Genomic DNA, 25618 nt, shown 5'->3' with positions numbered 1-25618 from the left:
GGCAGATAGGGTCAAAAGTAAAGCAGAGTAGACAGGGAAAATGAGGAGGAGAGCGAGGGATAGACAAAGAAGGAGAGAAAGAAGGTAGAGGGAGAGAAGGGGATAAAAGGTCGGAGATGGGAAGGAGGAGAAGGAAGCGTGGGGAGAGAGAAGGAGAGCGGGATAGAAGCAGGGAGGTAAGTTTGTTAGTCAGGAGGTGGTGTTATTTCTGGCGTCATGTCAACTCCACTCACCCTTCATGTCATCTTTCACTGTCTCACCCTCATGAGACACAAGGCCTTCTTGTCAGACTAATACCTTTCCCCCAACACCCTCACCCCATCCCTCTGCTTTAAAAATGATAGACTAAGCCTCCTCTCCAGTCTCCAGAGAAAGCTTTTTAGTCCAGGAGTAGCCTTAATCTAGTTCCGGGAAACTAGCCCTGAGCTTCCTTCTGTCCTTAGCCTTTCCTCACCCTTATTCTACCTCCTCTGCACCAACCCTCTTCTCCCATCCTCCATTCTTCTACCTCCCCCTTCTCTCGTGTCTGCCAGCAGTGTTGACTGCGCCCCTCTTCCCCCCCCCCCCTTGCCTTCTCATCCATCTTCAGGTTTTGGTTGGTCAATGTGTGAAGTACCTAGTTGACATCATGCCCCCCCCTCTTTCCCTTTCCTAAGCCCCTCACCCCTTCCTTCCCCCAGTTAGTGTTTAATGTTGGCAAGTAAAGTACCTAGTTGACACATCCCATCGCTCCTGTCGAGCTGGGCAGCGGGGTGCATCTGTGTGGGAGGGCTGAAAGAGGGGGGAAAGCGATAGAGAGGGGGAGGGGGAGAAAGAGGCTGAGAGAGACAGAGGAGAGAGGTGGGGGGTGGACAGGTGAGGGGTAAGGGGAGAGGGTGAGATAGTAGTTAATATGACAGCCAACATTCATTAACCGTTCATGAGTCAGGTAATTAATGACATTGATTAATTGAGCCCTCTCTATACACACACAAGCTTGTTACAAAGCCATAGGCCTATCACACACACCTTTTCGTGACATGTAAGTAATAATAAACACATGAGTTGGTGCCCTAACAGTGTCCTACAGTGGCAGTCTGTCCCATAGTAGACTACAGTGGTGTGTGTGTGTATGGTCTGACCCATAGGCTACAGTGTTATGTGTGACAGGGACTACCACAGCTATGTTTCTCCCGGCTCAATTCGTTGAGCCCAGTTTTAGAGACACTAGCATGTGAGCCGAGCGGAGTGAGAGAGACACAGAGACAGAGACTTTGTGTCTGTGCGGCTGACTGACTTGCACACCATTTACTACCCCCGGGGCATGGAAACCACAGAAACAATGAACGTCAACAACATCAAAGGGCTCATCACATTTGTCAGAGAGAGCGTCCACCATGAGACACAGAGAGAAACCGAGAGTTACAGAGAGACCCATGGAGCTGATGTCTTCGTGTTGACAACAATCAATCACCCTCTCTTCAAACCCTGGATTCTGAAGGGTACACATTTCAGTGTGTGTGTGTGAGTGTGTGTTTTCAGTCAGTTATGACTCCTTGCAGTTCAAACCAAATGTTATTTGTCACATCCCCTGAACACAACAGGTGTTACCGTGAAATGCTTACTTACAAGCCCTTAACCATCAATGCAGTTCAAGAAATAGTTTTCAAAATATTTACTAAATAAACTGTGAATACTTCCGGCGCCGAAAAGAGATGGCCGCCTCGCTTCGCGTTCCTTGGAAAATATGCAGTATTCTGTTTTTTTATGTGTTATTTCTTACATCGGTACCCCAGGTAATCTTAGGTTTCATTACATACAGTCGGGAGGAACTACTGAATATACGATTAACGTCAACTCATCATCGTTCCTACCAGGAATATGACTTTCCCGAAACGGATCCAGTGTTTTGCCTTCCACCCAATACAATGGATCTGATCCCAGCCGGCGACCCTGTGCGACGCCGAAAAAGGGGCAAACGAGGCGGTCTCGTGGTCAGGCTTCGGAGACGGGCACATCGCGCTCCACTCCCTAGCATACTACTCGCCAATGTCCAGTCTCTTGACAATAAGGTTGATGAAATCCGAGCACGGGTAGCATTCCAGAGAGACATCAGGGATTGCAACGTGCTCTGCTTCACGGAAACATGGCTAACTCAAGGGACGCTAACGGAGTCGGTGCAGCCAGCTGGTTTCTTCATGCATCGCGCCGACAGAAACAAACATCTTTCCGGTAAGAAGAGGGGCGGGGGGGTATGTCTTATGATTAACGAGAAGTGGTGTGATCATCATAACAACACACAGGAACTCAAGTCATTCTGTTCACCTGATCTAGAACTCCTCACAATCAAATGTCGACCGCATTATCTACCAAGGGAATTCTCTTCAATCATAATCACAGCCGTATATATTCCCCCCCAAGCAGACACATCGATGGCCCTGAACGAACTTTATCTGACTCTTTGTAAACTGGAAACCACACACCCTGAGGCTGCATTCATCGTAGCTGGGGATTTTAACAAGGCTAATCTAAAAACAAAACTCCCTAAATTCTATCAGCATATCGATTGTGCTACCAGGGCTGGAAAAACCCTAGATCATTGTTATACTAATTTCCGCGACGCATATAAGGCCCTCCCCCGCCCCCCTTTCGGAAAAGCTGACCACGACTCCATTTTGTTGATTCCAGCCTACAAACAGAAACTCAAACAAGCTCCCGCGCTCAGGTCTGTTCAACGCTGGTCCGACCAATCTGAATCCACGCTTCAAGACTGCTTCGATCACGCGGATTGGAATATGTTCCGCATCGCGTCCAACAACAATATTGACGAATATGCTGATTCGGTGAGCGAGTTCATTAGGAAGTGCATTGACGATGTCGTACCCACAGCAACGATTAAAACATTCCCAAACCAGAAACCGTGGATTGACGGCAGCATTCGCGTGAAACTGAAAGCGCGAACCACTGCTTTTAACCAGGGCAAGGTGACCGGAAGCATGACCGAATACAAACAGTGTAGCTATTCTCTCCGCAAGGCAATCAAACAGGCTAAGTCCCAGTACAGAGACAAAATCGAGTCGCAATTCAACAGCTCAGACACAAGAGGTATGTGGCAGGGTCTACAGTCAATCACGGATTACAAAAAGAAAACCAGCCCCGTCGCGGACCAGGATGTCTTGCTCCCAGACAGGCTAAACAACTTTTTTGCCCGCTTTGAGGACAATACAGTGCCACTGACACGGCCCCCTACCAAAACCTGCGGGCTCTCCTTCACTGCAGCCGAGGTGAGTAAAACATTTAAACGTGTTAACCCTCGCAAGGCTGCAGGCCCAGACGGCATTCCCAGCCGCGTCCTCAGAGCATGCGCAGACCAGCTGGCTGGTGTGTTTACGGACATATTCAATCAATCCTTATCCCAGTCTGCTGTTCCCACATGCTTCAAGAGGGCCACCATTGTTCCTGTTCCCAAGAAAGCTAAGGTAACTGAGCTAAACGACTACCGCCCCGTAGCACTCACTTCCGTCATCATGAAGTGCTTTGAGAGACTAGTCAAGGACCATATCACCTCCACCCTACCGGACACCCTAGACCCACTCCAATTTGCTTACCGACCCAATAGGTCCACAGACGACGCAATCGCAACCACACTGCACACTGCCCTAACCCATCTGGACAAGAGGAATACCCATGTGAGAATGCTGTTCATCGATTACAGCTCAGCATTTAACACCATAGTACCCTCCAAACTCGTCATCAAGCTCGAGACCCTGGGTCTCGACCCCGCCCTGTGCAACTGGGTCCTGGACTTCCTGACGGGCCGCCCCCAGGTGGTGAGGGTAGGTAACAACATCTCCACCCCGCTGATCCTCAACACTGGGGCCCCACAAGGGTGCGTTCTGAGCCCTCTCCTGTACTCCCTGTTCACCCACGACTGCGTGGCCATGCACGCCTCCAACTCAATCATCAAGTTTGCGGATGACACTACAGTGGTAGGCTTGATTACCAACAACGACGAGACGGCCTACAGGGAGGAGGTGAGGGCCCTCGGAGTGTGGTGTCAGGAAAATAACCTCACACTCAACGTCAACAAAACAAAGGAGATGATTGTGGACTTCAGGAAACAGGAGAGGGAGCACCCCCCTATCCACATCGACGGGTCAGTAGTGGAGAAGGTGGAAAGTTTTAAGTTCCTCGGTGTACACATCACGGACAAACTGAATTGGTCCACCCACACAGACAGCGTTGTGAAGAAGGCGCAGCAGCGCCTCTTCAACCTCAGGAGGCTGAAGAAATTCGGCTTGTCACCAAAAGCACTCACAAACTTCTACAGATGCACAATCGAGAGCATCCTGTCGGGCTGTATCACCGCCTGGTACGGCAACTGCTCCGCCCACAACCGTAAGGCTCTCCAGAGGGTAGTGAGGTCTGCAGAACGCATCACCGGGGGCAAACTACCTGCCCTCCAGGACACCTACACCACCCGATGTCACAGGAAGGCCATAAAGATCATCAAGGACAACAACCACCCAAGCCACTGCCTGTTCACCCCGCTATCATCCAGAAGGCGAGGTCAGTACAGGTGCATCAAAGCAGGGACCGAGAGACTGAAAAACAGCTTCTATCTCAAGGCCATCAGACTGTTAAACAGCCACCACTAACATTTAGCGGCCGCTGCCAACATACTGACTCAACTCCAGCCACTTTAAAAATGGGAATTGATGGAAATTATGTAAAAATGTACCACTAGCCACTTTAAACAATGCCACTTAATATAATGTTTACATACCCTACATTACCCATCTCATATGTATATACTGTACTCTATATCATCTACTGCATCTTGCCATCTTCATGTAATACATGTACCACTAGCCACTTTAAACTATGCCACTTTATGTTTACATACCCTACAGTACTCATCTCATATGTATATACCGTACTCTATACCATCTACTGCATCTGCCATGCCGTTCTGTACCACCACTCATTCATATATCTTTATGTACATATTCTTTATCCCTTTACACTTGTGTGTGTGTGTAAGGTAGTAGTTGTGGAATTGTTAGGTTAGATTACTTGTTGGTTATTACTGCATTGTCGGAACTAGAAGCACAAGCATTTCGCTACACTCGCATTAACATCTGCTAACCATGTGTATGTGACTAATAAAATTTGATTTGATTTGATTTGATTTAAAGTTAAAAATAAAATAAAAAGTAACACAATAAAATAACAATACCAAGGCTATATACAGGGGGTACCGGTACCGAGTCAATGTTCGGGGGTACAGGTTAGTTGCAGAGAAACAGAAGTGAAATTTACAAGAATACGAAATCAGAACTTTACAGAAGCGCCTAGAATAACCTCATGTTCAATCTGTTTATTGTCCACCCAGAGGGATATAGTCCTATGAACACAGTCCTATAACAACAATTATAAACTGGGTGGTTCGAGCCCTGAATGCTGATTGGCTGACAGCCGTGGTATATCAGACCATATATCACAGGTATGACAAAATATTTATTTTTACTGCTCTAATTACGTTGGTTACCAGTTTATAATAGCAATAAGGCACCTCGGGGGGTTTGTGGTATATGGCCAATATAACACGACTAAGGGCTGTATCCAGGCACTCTGCGTTGTGCATAAGAACAGCCCTTAGCCGTGGTATATTGGCCATATACCCCCCCCCCTAGTGCCTTATTGCTTAAACAGACAACTTCTTTATCAGAAGCACATACACTGTGTACTAGAATGTGTGGAGATACAGGGTAGGTAAAAAGAGAAAAGGAGAGCATGAGAGACAGAAATAGAAAAAGACAGAGACAGAGAGAAAAGGGGAACAGAGAAAGAGGAGAAAGACACGTGCAACGCTAACTTTAACCCTACCCAGTATACCCATGGTTGACAGTGCTGGCTACATCACCATGGGAACCTGAGCTCTGTTCCACAGTGATGTAAGATTCCACTTGAGGAGGAACACAATCCCTGCCCACCAGATGTGTGTGTGTGTGTATGTATCCCAGTCTTACCAGATAATTGTCCACAGCTAAGCATGGCCAGGTCTTTGCAAGAACGATAAATTGTTATGCTTAGTCTAGCCAACAATCTACAACAAATGTCAGAGAGCTAAGCAACCTAGGCCTAGGGGCCTATTCATGAGAGGCTTCTGCTGGTACTTTTCTATTCAGAAACCAAATAGATAACCTATGATCTTATCTGTATTTGATCTGCCCTTGAATAATTTCATACTAGGGATGTGAAAGGGACATAACAGCCAAACAAAGTGCATTTTCACACACAGGTCTGAGCCAGGGGTTTCCAACATTTTCTAGAACGAGAGCTACTTAAAAAGAATGAAAGGTTGCGAGCTACTCATTTTTTAAAAGCGTTCAAACAGGCACATTCTTCTCTTCTGTCAATATACCTGTGAAAATAATGGTTAGCAACCCGTATTTGGAATGACTGGCCCCTCAAAATGATATTTGGTATTTTCCCCAAATTCTGTTTTCTCAGTTTTATTTTTCCTGGTCTGGGATTTTTTCTAAATATTTTAGTCTCAATATTACAATTATTCATAGAGACACAACAAAAATGTATGTTCTGAGTCCATGTCAATTCTTAAAATCACACCAGAAGACCATTTTTCAGGTCTGGGTATAAAAAACGAACAGTTTGGGGTTTTTGTGTTGTTCCCCTTTAAATTGCCCAACTGGAAAGTGAGGAATGTGTTGGTCTAGCGATGTTTCTGCTGTTTGGCCTACTGCTGCAGCACATGTCATGGCACAGTTTGTTAAACAATGGCCACCAAATTGATACACACAATCGTAATATAGTTATGTCAGGTATGCCTACTTTACAGTTAACATTTCATTGAGAATGTTTTAGAAGAAAATCTTTCTCTACGCACAAGACGGTTATCATTAGCAGCGCTAACTGGCTACATACGGAGTGATAAACGCACGCACCAGACAGACATACGGGTAATATTGCTGGGAATTAATTGTGAGTTATTGTGTTACGTTAAGCCAATAGTGGCTAAAAACGACTGGGATAATGTCAAATGTGGCTTTGATTGGATAGTAGCCAGGAGCTGTATATTTATGACAGTTTGCGATGAAAAGAATGCATGTACTTTCAGAATTGCTTGGCGAGCTACTCGTAGGTAGCTACTTACTGGTGCTCGTGATCTACCAGTTGGAGACCCCTGTTTTGAGCTATAGTTTGAATCAGAGTTCGATTATTTATGACATTGTGTTTTTTTCGTCCGGTTGGATTTACATTGCAAAATGTCAAACAAACTAAAATGCCTAAACAAAACCGTGTTCATGCAAGTAATTTGTTTTTTTTTGTTGTTGAAAAATGCTCACATTAAAATCCATCTATTTTGTGTCACAAACTTCATATTACTTTCGCTTGGGTCTTCCAACAACGCGCGGGAGGAACTGCGCTCTAACTGCGTCATGACTACGCTATAATCACGGGTATAGCCCCATCCCAGTCTCCCCTAATCTGCATCGGATGTGATCTTAAATGCGCTGCTTGCAACTCACATAACGCTTCATAGATATGAAATGATGGTACGGTGTGCATTTCATCAAATACTCACAGTCAAACAACCAATAATAATGCCCCGCTTCTGGGTTCTTTTCCTGTGTTTGGTCCGGACTGCGTTCTCACCTACAGCGAACCGCACCATGGCACGCATGTAATTGGACCGAGGCCACTCTTTTTGAGCGAACCACAGTGCGTTGTTTATTGCGCTCCCGAGTGCAGATAGTTCAGTTAATTTGGACTGGTGTGAACACTAAGGGGGAAACATGCTAGAATTCGGGGGAAAAACGCTCCAAACCAATTTGGTATGAAAGCCCCCTAACTCTAGATAATAGTATTTATCATGACAGACAGGGTCTCTGAAGGTTTTGTAACTATGCAGCTCTGCTGCTTATCAGTTTCCTCCATCTCTCTTCCATCACTCCTGCATCTCTATCTCCTTTCACTCGGACAACAATAAAAAGGTCAATAGAGCATTGGCCTGGAAAGGGCAGAGGCCACAGAACTATTTATTTATTTTACCTTTATTTAATTAGGCAAGTCAGTTAAGAACAAATTCTTATTTTCAATGACGGCCTAGGAACGAACAGTGGGTTAACTGCCTTGTTCAGGGGCAGAATGACAAATTTGTACCTTGTCAGCTCGGGGACTCGAACTTGCAACCTTTCGGTTACTAGTCCAACGCTCTAACCACTAGGCTACACTGCTGGGGTGTGTGTGTTGTTGGTGTGTGGCGGGGGAGGGTGGGGTCGCTGTTGAGATGACAGCTTTGGACCAACACGGCCAACTCCTCTTTGTTGAAAATTCTAACAAAAGTAGCTGTAGAGAAGAGTGACAGAGTGGCATTGTGAAGTTTCCCTCCTTAGAGGGGATAAAAGCTATTGGCTGTAAATCTCTATGGTCCTGAGGATAAAAGAATGCCGACACCCCAGGAAGGCCTATTAAACCATGTTAATGCTCCACCGCTATACAGCCCATCACAAGGAGCTTAAATACTAATCAAACATGGTTATGTTTAAACCATCTATACAGTACACCTACAACACAAAAAGGCTTAAATATATAAGAAAGGGTGTGTGTATTGTAACTATGCAGCTTTGCTGCTTAGCCGTTTCCTCCATCACTCCTGCATCTCCTCTCACTCGGACAACAATAAAGGTCAAGAGAGCATTGGCCTGGAAAGGTCAGAGGCCACAGAACTATTCTGGGGTGTGTGTGTTGGTGTGTGGCGAGGGAGGGTGGGATCACTGTTGAGATGACAGCTTTGGACCAGGGTTTGTGTGATGGTGGATTGTCATGGGATGTGGTGGTGCAGATTGGATGGGGGCCGTCCTCCCCCCCAGCAATAAGAGACAGACAGACAGACGCACACAAACTTCAAGTCCTCTTCCTACAGTTCTCTGTGCAGAAAAAATCAGAAGACAAAGCCACTTGCTCCAGAAAAGCATGGGCACTCTTCTCCTCAATAATAATATGTAACAGTTACTAGTTTTAGCAACAGAAACAGACTGTTTGAATTAGAGGTTGGCCGATTAATTAGGGCCGATTTCATAACAATCGGTAATCGGCCTTTTTGGACGCCGATTACATTGCAATCCAAGAGGAGACTGCGTGGCCACCTGTTACGCGAGTGCAGCATCTAAATGACCTTGTGGCTGCAAGGAGCCAAGGTAAGTTGCTAGCTAGCATTAAACTTATCTTGTATTTTTATTTTTATTTTTTATCTTCACATAAATCAGTAGTTAACTACATATGGTTTATGATATTACTAGATTAAGTAGCTTGTTCTGCATTGCATATAATCAATGCGGTGCCTGTTACATTTATCATTGAATCACAGCCTACTTTAACTTCGCCAAACGGGTGATTATTTAACAAAAGCGCATTCGTGAAAAAAAAAACACAATCGTTGCACAAATGTACCTAACCATAAACATCAATGCCTTTCTTAAAAGCATTACACAAGTATATATTTTTAAACCTGCATATGTAGTTAAAATAAATTAATGTTAGCAGGCAATATTAACTAGGGAAATTGTGTCACTTCTCTTGTGTTCAGTGCAAGCAGAGTCAGGGTATATGAAGCAGTTTGGGCAGCCTGGCTCGTTGCGAACTGTGTGAAGACAATTTCTTCCTAACAAAGACCGTAATTCATTTGCCAGAATTGTACATAATTATGACATAACATTGAAGGTTGTGCAATGTAACAGCAATATTTAGACTTAGGGTTGCCACCCGTTCGATAAAATACGGAACGGTTCCGTATTTCACTGAAAGAATAAACGTTTTGTTTTCGAAATGATAGTTTCTGGATTTGACCATATTAATGAACAAAGGCTCGTATTTCTGTGTGTTTATTATAACTAAGTATATGATTTGATATTTGATAGAGCAGTCTGACTGAGCGGTGGTAGGCAGCAGCAGGCTCGTAAGCATTCATTCAAACAGCACTTTACTGCGTTTGCCAGCAGCTCTTAGCAATGCTTGAAGCACAGCGCTGTTTATGACTTCAAGCCTATTAACTCCCGAGATTAGGCTGACAATACTAAAGTGCCTATAAGAACATCCAATAGTCAAAGGTATATGAAATACAAAATGGTATAGAGAGAAATAGTCCTATAATTCCTATAATAACTACAACCTAAAACTTCTTAACTGGGAATATTGAAGACTTACGTTAAAAGGAACCACAAGCTTTCATATGTTCTCTTATTCTGAGCAAGGAACTTAAACGTTAGCTTTTTTACATGGCACATGTCGCACTTTTACTTTCTTCTCCAACACTGTTTTTGCATTATTTAAACCAAATTGAACATGTTTCATTATTTATTTGAGACTAAATTGATTTTATTGATGTATTATATTAAGTTAAAATAAAGTGTTCATTGTTCATTCAGTATTGCTGTAATTGTCCTTATTACAAATATATATATATATTTTTTAAAAGATCGGCCGATTAATCGGTATCTACTTTTTTTGGTCCTCCAATAATCAGTATCGGCGTTGAAAAATCATAAAATCGGTCAACCTCTAGTTTGAATTGAACAAGAGTCAAGACTACAGCACTTAGTTTATGTACTGTTGGTGGAGACAGATCTGTTAAAACACTAAATACTCTTAACCTTTGAGATACAGAACAGAGGCAACACGGCCAACTCTTCTTTGTTAAAAATTCTAACAAAAGTAGCTGAATAGAAGAGTGACAGAGTGGCATTGTGACGTTTCCCCTCAGAGGGGATAAGAGCTATTGGCTGTAAATCTCTAGTCCTTTTCATTACAGCAGCTGTGGCTGGTGTTGCTGTTGCAATTCATTAGTTGACTCTGTGGGGGGGCACTATTTAAACACAATAGACCCCGACTGTCGCTGACTGAGTTTGAGGATGAAAGAATGCCGACACCCTAGGAAGGTCTATTAAACCATGTTAATGCTCCACCGCTATACAGCCCATCACAAAGAGCTTAAATACTAATCAAACATGGTTATGTTTAAACCATCTATACAGTACACCTACAACACAAAAGGGTGTGTGTGTGTGTGTATTGCAACTATGCAGCTTTGCTGCTTATCTGTTTCTTCTCCATCGCTCTTCCACTCCTGCATCTCTATCTCCTCTCACTCGGACAACAATAAAGGTCAAGAGAGCATTGGCCTGGAAAGGTCAGAGGCCACGGAACTATGCTGGGGTGTGTGTGTTGGTGTGTGGCGGGGGAGGTTGGGGTCGCTGTTGAGATGACAGCTATACCATCTATACAGTACACCTACAACAAAAAAGGGCTTACATACTAATGAAAGACAGCAGGCAGAAAGGGTGTGTGTAGTGTATTGCAACAGAGCAGCTATCTATGGAATCCAAGCCTATATTGTACAGTACACATAGACTAAGCACCGCTCACTACAAACACTAACACAGTGGAGTTGACTAAACAGTATATTCACATGGTCCTATCAATGTAAAGAATCCAAACATGGATATGAATTCCCCGTGTAAATATACAGTTGAAGTCAGAAGTTTACATACACCTTAGCCAAATGCATTTAAACTCAGTTTCACAATTCCTGACATTTAATCCTAGTAAAAATTCCCTGTCTTAGGTCAGTTAGGATCATCACTTTATTTTAAGAATGTGAAATGTCAGAATAATAGTAGAGAGAACGATTTATTTCAGCTTGTATTTCTTTCATCACAGTGTATTGATGTCACCGTAACAGCCCTATTTGTGACCGTTGTATTCTGTTACCTAAGCATTGAAGCCTGCTTACTTACCTGCCTGCGCCCCAGGCTGGAATGGAATGTTATTCAGAGAAATGGAACATGCACGTGAGCGATTCAGTGATCGCACTCTGAGCCACAGAAGTTACACCAACACACGGTGACACTGTCTTTCTTTTCTTCATTTCCCTTGCTCTTCTCTCTCTGAGGTCCAGAGACACGTTGTGACCCAGCACAGCAGTGTAAACTTAGTCACATGTTGCCTACGGCGGGCAAACACACCACAATCCGCGTCAGAGTTTGGTAAGACTGCGACCCGTGTCCTGGGCGGTTCTTCCATGACCAGGCAAGAACCGCCCAGGGAAAACACGCCCAAAACCTGCCCCCTCTTTTAGTTGGCTCCTGGATGCTTCTCTTTCTATTGGCTTGGCTACATCCTCATTCTACGTGTCGCAGTAGCTGCTTACTTCCTCATTCTACGGGGTTGCAGTAGCAGCCAGTTTTTGAACTCCAAAGAAAAAAGGTACACTACATGATCAAAAGTATGTGGACACATCTGCTAGTTGAAAATTTAATTCCAAAATCATGGGCATTAATAATGAGTTGGTCCCCCCCTTGCTGCTATAATAGCCTCCACTCCTCTGGGAAGGCTTTCCACTAGATGTTGGATTATTGCTGCAGGGACTTGCTTCTATGCAGCCACAACAGCATTAGTGAGGTCGGCCACTGATGTTGGGCGATTAGGCCTTGCTCGCAGTCACCGTTCCAATTCATCCCAAAGGTGTTCGATGGGGATGAGGTCAGGGCTCTGTGCAGGCCAGTCAAGTTCATCCACACCAATCTCGACAAACCATTTCTGTATGGACCTCGCTTTGTGCATGGGGCCATTGTCATGCTGAAACAGGAAAGGGCCTTTCCCAAACTGTTGCCACAAAGTTGGAAGTACAGAATCATCTAGAATTTTATGCTGTAGCGTTAACATTTCCCCTTACTGGAACTAAGGGGCCTCGTCCGAACCATGAAAAACTATCCCAGACCATTATTCCTTCTCCAACAAACTTTACAGTTGGCACTATGCATTGGGGCAGGTAGCGTCCTCCTGGCATCCGCAAACAGAGATTTGTTGGACTGCCAGATGGTGAAGCGTGATTCATCACTCCAGAGAACGCATTTCCACTGCTCCAGAGTCCAATGGCGGCAAGCTTTACACCACTCCAGCCGACGCTTGGCATTGCGCATGGTATTTCTTAGGCTTGTTTACTGCTGCTCGGCCACGGAAAACTATGTCATGAAGCTCCATACGAACAGTTCTTGTGCTGACGTTGCTTCCAGAGGCAGTTTGGAACTCTGTAGTGAGAGTGTTGCAACGGAGGACAGGTGATTTTTATGCGCTACACGCTTCAGCACTCGGTGTTCCTGTTCTGTGAGCTTGTGTGGCCTACCACTTCGCGGCTGAGCCGTTGTTGCTCCTAGACGTTTCCACCTCACGATAACAGCACTTACAGTTGACCGGAGCAGCTCATAGCAGGGCAGAAATTTGACGAACTGACTTGTTGGAAAGCTGGCATCCTATGATGGTGCCACATTGAAAGTCACTGAGCTCTTCAGTACAGGCCATTCTACTGCCAATGTTTGTCTATGAAGATTGCATGGCTGTGTGCTCGATTTTATACACCTGTCAGCAATGGGTGTGGATGAAATAGCCGAATCCACTAATTTGAAGGGATGTCCACATACATTTGTATATATAGTGTATGTACATGTGGTGCTATCGCTCCTGAATATAAACCCGTAAAGTTGACAAACCCCTGTAACTGTATTGTATACACAACCAACCATAAGTATGTTTGAAACGTGTGAAAACCTTTCTACTACTGTTAGTTTCCAAGTTGTACTGAGTGCTAGAAGAAATTGTTCTTTTTAGCTGATCTAGCTAACATTAGCTAGCAATGCTAACTAGCTTAGTCAAAGGTACAGATGTAGCATAGCAATGCAAAGTTACTCCCCGTAATATAAATTAAGGCAAGGTCAATGCATAGCAGTTAAAATGATTGTTACTGGCCTCGTTTAGGGATAGTGAGGAGTAACGTTGGTTCCCCCATTATAATCATAATTCTCACAAAGTCAATTTTCAGACATTCTCCCCACCCTTTTGATGAATTTGATCAAATTAGTGTTTTGCATGTTTTTGCTTTTTACTTGAAGTGATATACATTTTTGGGCCTGTATCCCAAAAATGTCCTTTTTAAGTTATAATCAAATCAACAACACTTACCTTTCAATACTCGGTGGAAGAAGTAAGGTCATTGTGCAAATAGTGTGGGATAGACCATAAGGGCTCAAACATAGACCTTGTCATCAGGCTGAGAGAAGATGAAGACCCAAGCTACATAAGACAAGGTCTTTCAGCAGGTCTGGGGTGCATCAGGTAATTAAAATGTCCTTTTGGTCGTTGACTGTTAGTGTATAAACCATAGTTGTTCAACTCTATTTTTCAGCAATACCTGCTTATAGTGAATAATTGCATGAATTGATTGTAAAAGCACACACTTTGTATTACGCTAGCTACTTAATCCTTCTCCTGAAAAATATTGCAAGATGGCGTCGACAGAGGGTCGCCTCGCTTCTAATCCTTAGGAAACTATGTAGTATTTCGTTTAAAAAATAAATAATTATTTCTTACATTGTTAGCCCAGAAAATCTTTAGTGTTATTACATACAGCCGGGAAGAACTATTGGATATCAGAGCGACGTCAACTTACCAGCACTACAACCAGGAATTCAACTTTCCCGAAGCGGATCCTATGTTTGAACCACCCAAGGCATTCGAACTGATTCCAGAGGCTGACCCAAAACAACTCCTTCACAGGAGAGGTAGACGAGTGGCCTTCTGGTCAGACTTCAGAGGTGCACACATCACCCACCACTCCCCGAGTATTTTACTCGCTAATGTCCAGTCTCTAGATAACAAGGTAGACAAAATTAGGGCTAGGGTTGCTTTCCAGAGACATCCGGGATTGTAACATACTCTGTTTCACAGAAACATGGGGGACATGCTCTCTGGGGACATGCTGTCGGAGTCGGTACAGCCACCGGGATTCTTTGTCGCGCTGACAGGAATAAACAACTCTCAGGGAAGAAGGGCGGGGTGTATATTTCATGATTAATGACTCATGGTGTAATTGTAACAACCTACAACATACAGGAACTCAAGTCCTTCTGTTCACAGGACCTAGAATTCCTCAAATCAAATGCGGTCAGTATTATCTCCCAAGAGAATTCTAGTTGGTTATTGTCACTGCGGTGTATATCCCCCCAAGCCGAGACCATGATGGCCCTCAAGAAACTCCACTGGACTATATGCAAACTGGAAACCATATATCTGGAGGCTGCATTTATTGTAGCTGACGATTTTAACAAAGCAAATTTGAGAACAAGGCTACCTAAATTCTATCAGCATATCGATTGCAGTATCTGGGCTGGCAAAACACTGGATCACTGCTACTCTAACTTCCGCGATGCATACAAGGCCCTCCCCCAGCCTCCGATCGGGAAAATCCGACCACGTCTCCATTTTGCTTCTCCCATCCTATAGACAAACTCAAACAGGATGTACCCATCACAAGGACCATTCAATGCTGGTCTGACCAATCGGAATCCACGCGTCAAGATTGTTTTGATCACGCGGACTGGAACATGTTTGGGGTAGCCTCAGAGAATAATATAGATGTATACGCTGATTCAGGGAGATTTATAAGGAAGCGCATAGGATATGTTGTTCCCACTGTGACTTAAAACCTACCCTAACCAGAAACCTTGGAAAGATGGCAGCATTTGTGTAAATCTGAAAGTGCGAACCACCGCATTTAGCCATGGAAAGATGACCGAGAATATGTGTAACAGTGTAGTTATTCCCTCCGCAAGGCAATCAAACAAGCGAAACATCAGTATAAGGACAAAGGGGAGTCGCAATTCAACGGCTCAGACACGATACGTACAGTTGAAGTCGGAAGTTTACATACATTTAGGTTGGAGTCAATTAAAACTTGTTTTTCAACCACTCCACACATTTCTTGTTAACAAACTATAGTTTTGGCAAGTTAGGTAGGACATCTACTTTGTGCATGACACAAGTATGTTTTCCAACAATTGTTTACAGACAGATTATTTCACCTAATCACAATTCCAGTGGGTCAAAAGTTTATATACACTAAGTTGACTGTGCCTTTAAACAGCTTGGAAAATTCGCAAAATTTATTTCATGGCTTTAGAAGCTTTGTATTGACTCAAATGATGTCAATTAGCCTAATGGAGGTGTACCTGTGGATGTATTTCCAGTCCTACCTTCAAACTCATTGCATCTTTGCTTGACATCATGGGAAAATCAAAAGAAATCAGCCAAGACCTCAGAAAATAAATTGTAGACCTCCACAAGTCTGGTTCATCCTTGGGAGCAATTTTCAAATGCCTAAAGGTACCACGTTCATCTGTACAAACAATAGTATGCAAGTATAAACACCATGGGACCAGGCACCCGTCATACCGCTCAGGAAGGAGACGCGTTCTGTCTCCCAGAGAATTAACGTACTTTGGTGCGAAAAGTGCAAATCAATCCCAGAACAACAGCAAAGGACCTTGTGAAGATGCTGGAGGAAACAGGTACAAAAGTATCTATATCCACAGTAAAACTAGTCCTATATCGACATAACCTGAAAGGCCGCCCAGCAAGGAAGCCACTACAAAACCGCCATAAAAAAGCCAGACTACGGTTTGCAACTGCACATGGGGACAAAGATCGTACTTTTTGGAGAAATGTTCTTTGGTCTGATGAAATAAAAATAGAACTGTTTGGCCATAATGACCATCGTTATGTTTGGAGGAAAAAGGGGGAGGCTTGCAAGCCGAAGAACACCATCCCAACCGTGAAGCACGGGGATGGCAGCATTATGTTGTGGGGGTGCTTTGCTGCAGGAGGGACTGGTGCATTTCAAAAATAGATGGCATCACGAGGGAGGAAAATTATGTTAAAGCTTGGTCGCAAATGGGTCTTCCAAATGGACAATGACCCCAAGCATACTTCCAAAGTTGTGGCAAAATGGCTTAAGGACAACAAAGTCAAGGTATTGGGGTGGCAATCACAAAGCCCTGACCTCAATCCCATAGAAAATTTGTGGGCAGAACTGAAAAAGCGTGTACAAGCAAGGAGGCCTACAAACCTGACTCAGTTACACCAGCTCTGTCAGGAGGAATGGGCCAAACTTCACCCAACTTATTGTGGGAAGCTTGTTGAAGGCTACCCGAAACTTTTGACCCAAGTTAAACAATTTAAAGGCAATGCTACCAAATACTAATTGAGGGTATGTAAACTTCTGACCCACTGGGAATGTGATGAAAGAAATAAAATCTGAAATAAATAATTCTCTCTACTATTCGAGTCACGTGACTTAAACTCGAGTAAAACTCACGTCGCAAATGTTGAGATTTGAGACAATTTTTTTTAACACTTGACAGTCGACTTGGACTAGAGCATCTATGACTCAGGACTTAACTTGGACTTGAGCTGTAACACCGCTGCTGAGCCGGCAGATGAGGAAAAAAATTGTGCACTGTCTTATACTTTCACCGCGTGTCGCTTGAAAATATGCACTCTCAGCATGGGTTTCCATGAATGTTTATTCTCAGCCAACCACAGACCTCCAATGTAGTGGGCGGGGGGAAACACTTGATTCTAATTAGAGATCTCACAATGTCAGTCAAACTGTAGCTGTACTATCAACACTAGCTATAAATCATCATTTGGGTGGCCTTTCTATTAGTAATGATGATTCAAACAACATTAATTTCATTATCTGTGAAGTTTATTACGTAGGCCTATGTACTGTAACAGAAAATATAACCTACATTTAATTTTTTTTTATTGAAATTGGTATAAAAACACAACACTCGGTGCGCTGGAATTCCATAACTACTAGACTGGCTATGACAGTCATTCTGACTGCTGATATTTCAAAATTGTGTAATTGCTAAATCAAAGCATTTAATAAGATAAATTAGGTCATAAGAAACCTCAGGACACCAAATGTAAATTGTAATTGTTAAGAAAATGTATTGATTGATCCAGAAGCGAATAGAGTGTAAATACTAAAATAAGTTGCCTGCCCAGCTGGCCAATTCAAACTACACTGAAACAAATTTCACACATATAATAATATATGTGGCCTAAAAACAAGATTAAATTGACAATAGTCTGACGGGTAACAATATTACCCGTTCCTCATGTGAGTACTGGCGACAATCACCAATTGCTATTTGGGAAAAATATCCTTTCTATACTGAACAAAACAGAAACGCAACATGTAAAGTGTTGGTCCCATGTTTCATGAGCTGAAATAAAAGATCCCAGAAATGTTCCACATCCAGCCTCTTCACATATGGGATCGTTTGAGACCAGCCATCCGAACAGCTGATGAAACTGAGGAGTATTTCTGTCTGTAATAAAGCCCTTTTGTGGGGAAAAACTCATTCTGATTGGCTGGCCCTGGCTCCCCAGTGGGTGGGCCTATGCCCTCCAAGGCCCACCCACAGTAGCGTCCCTGCCCAGTCATGTGAAATCCATAGATTAGGGTCGAATTTATTTATTTCAATTGACTGATTACCTTATATGATCTGTAACTCAGTAAAATCTTTGAAATTGTTGCATGTTCCGTTTATATTTTGGTTCAGTATATTTTCTTCTGCTATATTCATACTGTAAAATATGTGTTGACTGTGGTAGGGCAGCAGAATATAAGCCTGTGATGTCTGCTAAATGAACAAGCTGATTTCATTGGCATGCCACAGCCATATAGCCTCGACTACGAAGCAGATAAAACTCAAGAACATGCTATTCTGTTCTTATGAAATAAATTGTCTTGTATCATGTTTTTACTGACCTTTCAAAAATATATCAATTAATATTTCAATTAGGTTGTGTATATTAAATGGATTTATTAGACTGGCGGCTATTGGTACTTCTACTGTTAAATATGCATAGGGTCATTTTGACCGCCATGGCACTGAGGATGAAATGCTCAGAAAGTTTGACATCTATCTAATAGTACTGATAGTATAAAACACACATATTTAGGAAAAGTCAGGGACAGTTGGTTTCAAGGTTTTTATTGAAATTAAGTTATTGAAATGACAATATTGAAAATGGTCAGATTGACCGCCTTGGTGGTTCTAGTGTTAACCACTGACTTGAGGACTCAAAACCTAAAATTAGGGACTTGTGACTTGACCTCAGCTCTGGAACTTGGGACTTGACACTTGCCCATTATTACTTGGGACTTGACTCGAGACTCAAAAGGTTAAGACTTGAGACTTGGTCCCATCTCTGCCTTGATCTATGACATGAAATACTGATCCACACAAACACAGTAAAATGTTTTAGAGGCAGTGCCTTATATAATCATTTTGTTTTTACTGTACTGTGCAGGGCAAGGATATCTTTGTGGCAGATCTGTATGTGACACCTGGGTGCCTTCCATTGGAGCAGACCCTTTCACCACTTTGCCTGTAAGTAAAAGCATAAAATATGGCCGGCATTTAAATCATTTAAATACAATTTGACTCACATCTGCCAGTTGACGTCCAATACACTTCCAGAAGTACTAATTGGTAACCGACTAGATATCAAATGAGTAATGTGGTTTCAAATGAACGATGGACATTCTGTATTTAATTTCAGTCTGATGATCATGTGAACGAATCTGTCATCAAGCTATGTGTAAGTGGTTTGAATATCATTGCAGTATGTAGTTACAGTATATTTATTTTTTATTAAAATCATTCTATTAAAACATTTATTTATTTTCATTGTATGGCATTATAACCAACTAACTGATGAGCTTTCTGAATTGTATAAAACATTATAATTGTACTGTAGGCCTTGAAGCCACTGCAGAGGGTCGTCTACTTTCTTGACTCTGTATGCTTGGAGAACAGATTGCTTGGATTCGGTGACATATCATATGTTGCTGTGTGCAGCTTTAGTTGAGTTATATTTGTGTTGCGCAGTTGGCTAGATAAAGATGATGTGCTTTGTTAGAACACAAAGTCCTCTTCTGCAGACCGTTGGTATATAGTGTTAATTTCACACAATTCCAGTCATGTTCTAGAACCTTTCATTGTGTTTGTGTGTTAATGTTGTATTCTCCTTAAGTGACAATGCCCTCGAAGCCAGTGTTTGGAGGATATATTGGAACGGGTGTTGGGTGTTAGGGCCGAGACAAAGTCGAGGGCTGGCAAAACGTGCCAATATATCCTCCAAAACACCGGCTTCGAGGGCATTATCACTTTTATACAACGGGTTAGCAACATATTCAAATAATGATTGACAGTTTTTCAGTAAAAATGTTATTTTGATTAATTTATTCATACTATTTTATCCTTCCACAAGATATACTCCAGATACAAATCTAGGGTTGGTACCCAAGCTGGCTGGTTGTTCGTTCCATCTGTTCGGTTGCCAGTCGTTCAGTCTGTTTGTTTTGCATCTATAGACGCGACCCAGTTGTTCGTTCTAAATGTTCTATTGCCATACTGACTGGCAACGTTCTTATCACTTGCTTGCTAGCTAGCCAACTACAGCTAACTTAGTCACGTCAAACAGTGCAGACTGATTAACAACAAAGTAGCTGCATTTACATAAGCTGTTTTCTAGTGACATTTATTTGGATACACCCATAAAAATAAGCTAATGATGTGCGATTTCATCTGGCATAGAAAAATGTGCTCTCTCGTCAGGTCGCTGTTGTTCAGAGGAGCTAGCTAACAACACGGCTAACACAATCACTTCAAACTGAGATGGAAAGACTGCAAAATAGCTGCAGTTTCATTTGATCTGTTTTCTATTGATATTTCTTTGTGTGTGTGTGTGTGTGTGTATATATATATATATATATATATATCCATAAAAATTATGCTGATTCATGATTTTGATTGGCTGAGAAAAGCTGCCTGTCTGTCTGATCCTGACTAGTTCATTACTATGCGACAAGTGGAGATTGAATTTGAATATTGAAACAATGTTGCAAATGTCGAAAAGACAGACAGCAAGGTTCATACAAATATCTGGTGTTGAAAACCAACTGTTAGTCTAAAAGAAGAAATGTGAGATAAATGTCAAGATGCTTTTATAGTGGAGATCAAGTTTATAAGTTGCCTGGCTGTGCTGATAAGACAGTGGATTGCACAGTCAGATGGAACAGAGTAAATAGGCATTTTAACATCATAGATTTAGCCGGTGGTAACTTGTGGAATAGACACAGCTGGAATGCGGTTTTAACCAGTCAGCATTCAGGATTAGACCCAGCCGTTGTATAATGCATCATAATAACTATGCCCCTTTCAGGGACATTGCACAGCGTATATCACTGGGTCAGTGGACTCATAGGTGGAGCAAACATTTTTTTTTACCAGCCTTCACATTATTTCAAACATTGCTGCATATCAACTCCTGCTGTCCACAAAGTGTTGATGTTTCTTTGTGTGTGTATAATTTTTTCCTCTTTAAATTTAGATGTAGCACAATTGTTTAGTATCATACATTTTGGTTTTTACAGTACGCACTGTACATGGCACTGGATGCCCTGTTTGACTTCTCCCAGGTTAGCTGAAATAACTGTCACCTTGAAATTAAAATGTCTACAGATCGCAATAATACTGAAAAATGTACCTTTTGTTGCGCTAGTCAATGGCAATCCACTCCCCCCCCTCGTTTCCACCGACATGCCAGCATTGAGAAAGTGATGGTGTGCCGTGTTGCTCGAACTCCAACACCAAAGGTTAAGTCAACAAATATCTGTACAAATTAGATTCCCCACAAAAAAGTCCTCAGAACTGTTGTGCGGAAGTAAGTTCTCATCAGTTCAACTGTATGGTAACTATGTACTGACAGCAAAGTGCACTGCCTATCTGATAACAGAAGTCTAAATGGCTGGTGCATGTCGAAACATTTAGGAAACACAGTGACTGGGATATACAGATGTCGGAGTTTTATGCAATACAGGAAATTTAAAGAGTGACCAAAAGCACTCTGTTGCTCATTAAGAAAAACGAGATTTCAGTCTTTGGTGTGTGGTTCGATGTGGCAGTTATTCATGTTTGTCCCCATGAGAAACCATAGTAACAAAGACAGTATCACTGACTCAAAATAGTCAGAATGAATTGAAGATACCTCAAGAAATCTGTAATTTAAAAAAAGGTCCAATGCAGCCAATATAAAATAATTTCTGGGTAACAATTAAGCACCTTACTGTGATTATTTTTTTTTTAACTGTCACAAATAAACAGAAATAGCTTCTTAGAAAAGGGCAATTTCTCAAGCAAGAATTTGCTATGACTGTCTGGGGCTGATCTGAGTAGGGAGGAAAAATCTGAAATGTGCTGCTATTGACAGAGAGGTTTGGAACTCTTGTTGGTCTATTAACTAATTTACCACATGATGATGTCAACATGGAAGGGAAAAACTCCATCCCACCAAAACAGGCTGAAATTTCCAAACAGCTCGTACATTAAAATGACATCATCATTTTCACAATTTCACAGTATTATTTCAAACTCATAGTGAGGAAATATACAGTATATAAAATACAAAAAAATCAAAAACGAACCCTCAAGTAAGTCACGATGAACTCACAAAACTCAGTTGACTGGCTATGACCAAAAGACCTGCATATACAATTTCATAAGACAAAATCTAAATCAAATACAAACAATACAACAAAAAATACAGCACTACACAAATTCAAAAATAATTACATTCCTCAATAAGAGATGGTCCCTAATCAATATTCTTTTGTGCCTGAGCAGCACCAGAACATCCAATTGTAATGTATTTTGTAGTTGGTTCCAGCAATGAGGTGCTTGAAAACTACACTGAACAAAAATATAAATGCAACATGTAAAGTGTTGGTCCCATGTTTCATTTTCCATACGCACAAAAAGCTCAGAAATGTGTTTACATCCCTTTTAGGGAGCATTTCTCCATCCACCTGACAGGTGTGGCATATCAAGAAACTGATTAAACAGCATGATCATTACACAGGTGCACCGTGTGCTGGGGACAATAAAAAGGCCACTAAAATATGCAGTTTTGTCACAAAACACAATGCCACAGATGTCTGAAGTTTTGAGAAAGTGTGCAATTGGCATGCTGACTGCAGGAATGTCCACCAGAGCTGTTGCCAAAGAATTGAATGTTCATTTTTATCCAACGTTTAAGAGAATTTGGTAGTACATCCAACCGGCCTCACCTGCAGACCACGTGTAACCACGCCAACCCAGGACCTCATCCGGCTTCTTCACCTGCGGGATCGTCTGAGACCAGCCACCTGGACAGCTGAAGAAAATGTATGCACAAACCGAATCAGGGAAACTCATCTGCGTGCTAGTCGTCCGAATCAGGGTCTTGACCTGACTGCAGTTCGGCGTCGTAACCTACTTCAAATGCTCACCTTCGATGGCCACTGGCATGCTGGAGAAGTGCGCTCTTCACGGAGAATCACGGTTTCAAAATGTACCAGGCAGATGGTAGACGTGGATGGCGTCATGTGGGCAAGTGGTTTGCTGACGTCAACGTTGTGAACAGTGCCCCATGCTGGTGGTGGGGTTATGGTATGGGCAGGCATAAGCTACGGACAATGAACACAATTGCATTTTATCGATGGCAATTTAAATGCACAGAGATACCATGATGAGATCCTGAGGACCATTGTCGTGCCATTCATCTGCCGCCATCACCTCATGTTTCAGCATGATAATGCACGGGCCCATGTAGCAAGGATCTGTACACAATTTCTGGAAGCTGAAAATGTCCCAGTTCTTCCATAGCCTGCACACTCACCAGACATGTCACCCATTGAGCATGTTTGGGATGCTCTGGATCGACGTGTACACCAGCGTGTTCCAGTTCCCGCCAATATCCAGCAACTTCGCACTGCCATTGAAGAGTGGGACAACATTCCACAGGCCACAATCAACAGCCTGATCAACTCTATGCAAAGGAGATGTGTCATGCTGCATGAGGCAAATAGTGGTCACACCAGATATAGACTGGTTTTCTGATCCAAACCCCTACCTTTTTTTAAGGTATCTGTGTCCAACAAATGCATATCTGTATTCCCAGTCATGTGAAATCCATAGATTTGGGCCTAATGAATTGCTTTAAAAATGGACCGATTTCCTTATATGAACTGTTATATTTTTATTCAGTGTAAGAGCGGATTTACCTAGTTCACAAACCTTGTGAAGGGGTTTGGTATTTTTATATTTTAACAGTGAAGTTGGAAGCTTGTTTAGTACAGCTTTGTTAACAAAAATGGAATAATGAAGTGAGCTATGGAAATGTTATGAGGACCAGACAACTTTTTGATACAGGATGCAGTAGAGTATTAAAACTGTCACCTGTATTAAAGCAAAGGGTGCTATATAGTAGACTGCATTCAAAGGTTTAATGTGGCTGCTGCAATCTGGTAAATGGTGACACCATTAGAGGTCGACCGATTATGATTTTTCAACGCCGATACCGATTATTGGAGGACCAACAAAAGTCGATACAGATTAAATAGTCCGATTTTTTAAAATGTATTTGTAATAATGACAATTACAACAATACTGAATGAACACTTTTCTTTTACCTTAATATAATACATCAATAAAATCAATTTAGCCTCAAATAAATAATGAAACATGTACAATTTGGTTTAAATAATGAAAAAACAAAGTGTTGGAGAAGAAAGTTAAAGTGCAAATGTGCCATGTAAAAAAGCTAACGTTTAAGTTCCTTGCTCAGAACATGAGAACATATGAAAGCTGGTGGTTCCTTTTAACATGAGTTTTCAATATTCCCAGGTAAGAAGTTTTAGGTTGTAGTTATTATAGGACTATTTCTCTCTATACCATTTGTATTTCATACACCTTTAACTATTGGATGTTCTTATAGGCACTTTAGTATTGCCAGTGTAACAGTAGAGCTTCCGTCCCTCTCCTCGCCCCTACCTGGGCTCGAACCAGGAACACGTCGACAACAGCCACTCGAAGCATCGTTACCCATCGCTCCACAAAAGCCGCGGCCTTTGCAGAGCAAGGGGAACAACTACTCCAAGTCTCAGAGCGAGTGACGTCACCGATTGAAATGCTATTAGCGCGCACCCCACTAACTAGCTAGCCATTTCACATCGGTTACACCAGCCTAATCTCGGGAGTTGATAAGCTTGAAGTCATAAACAGCTCAATGCTTGAAGCATTGCGAAGAGCTGCTGGCAAACGCACGAAAGTGCTGTTTGAATGAATGCTTACGAGCCTGCTGCTGCCTACCGTCGCTCAGTCAGATTGCTCTATCAAATATCAAATCATAGACTTAATTATAACATAATAACACACAGAATTACGAGCCTTTGATATGGTTGAATCCGGAAACTATCATTTCGAATACAAAACGTTTATTCTTTCAGTGAAATACGGAACCGTTACGTATTTTATCTAACGGGTGGCATCCCTAAGTCTAAATATTGCTGTTACATTGTACAACCTTCAATGTTATGTCATAATTATGTACAATTCTGGCAAATGAATTACGGTCTTTGTTAGGAATAAATGGACTTCACACAGTTCGCAACGAGCCAGGCGGCCCAAACTGCTGCATATACCCTGACTGCTTGCACGGAACGCAAGAGAAGTGACACAATTTCCCTAATTACACGAAATTCATGTTAGCAGGCAATATTAACTAAATATGCAGGTTTAAAAATATATACTTGTGTATTGATTTTAAAGAAAGGCATTGATGTTTTTGGTTAGGTTTGGTGCAACGACAGTGGTAAATCATCACC

The 25618-nt window shown here is 42.3% G+C and overlaps 1 protein-coding gene across 7 annotated transcripts in view; it reads right to left on the bottom strand.

The window, feature by feature from the left end:
* Nucleotides 1-25618, bottom strand: part of LOC139576600 (solute carrier family 23 member 2-like) — a 67430-nt gene that overhangs the window by 28075 nt on the left and 13737 nt on the right. The window contains exons 1-2 of one of the 7 annotated variants that reach the window (XM_071402873.1): nt 11799-12102; nt 710-818 (exon numbers count right to left, since the gene is read on the bottom strand). The exons of 2 other annotated variants lie outside the window; for them this stretch is intronic. In XM_071402873.1, the coding sequence (XP_071258974.1) occupies nt 710-758 (49 nt within the window). In that variant the 5' untranslated portion in view covers nt 759-818; nt 11799-12102. Of the gene's footprint in view, nt 1-709; nt 819-7588; nt 7713-11798; nt 12103-25618 lie in introns of those variants that run through there. 4 more of the 7 variants (XM_071402870.1, XM_071402871.1, XM_071402875.1 and 1 more) reach the window with 4 other exon arrangements.

The sequence above is a fragment of the Salvelinus alpinus genome, chromosome 5 (genome assembly GCF_045679555.1).
Source record: "Salvelinus alpinus chromosome 5, SLU_Salpinus.1, whole genome shotgun sequence".
NCBI classification, from domain to species: domain Eukaryota; kingdom Metazoa; phylum Chordata; class Actinopteri; order Salmoniformes; family Salmonidae; genus Salvelinus; species Salvelinus alpinus.
Note: the sequence above shows the minus strand (reverse complement) of the source record. Positions and strands in the feature narration are given on the sequence as shown.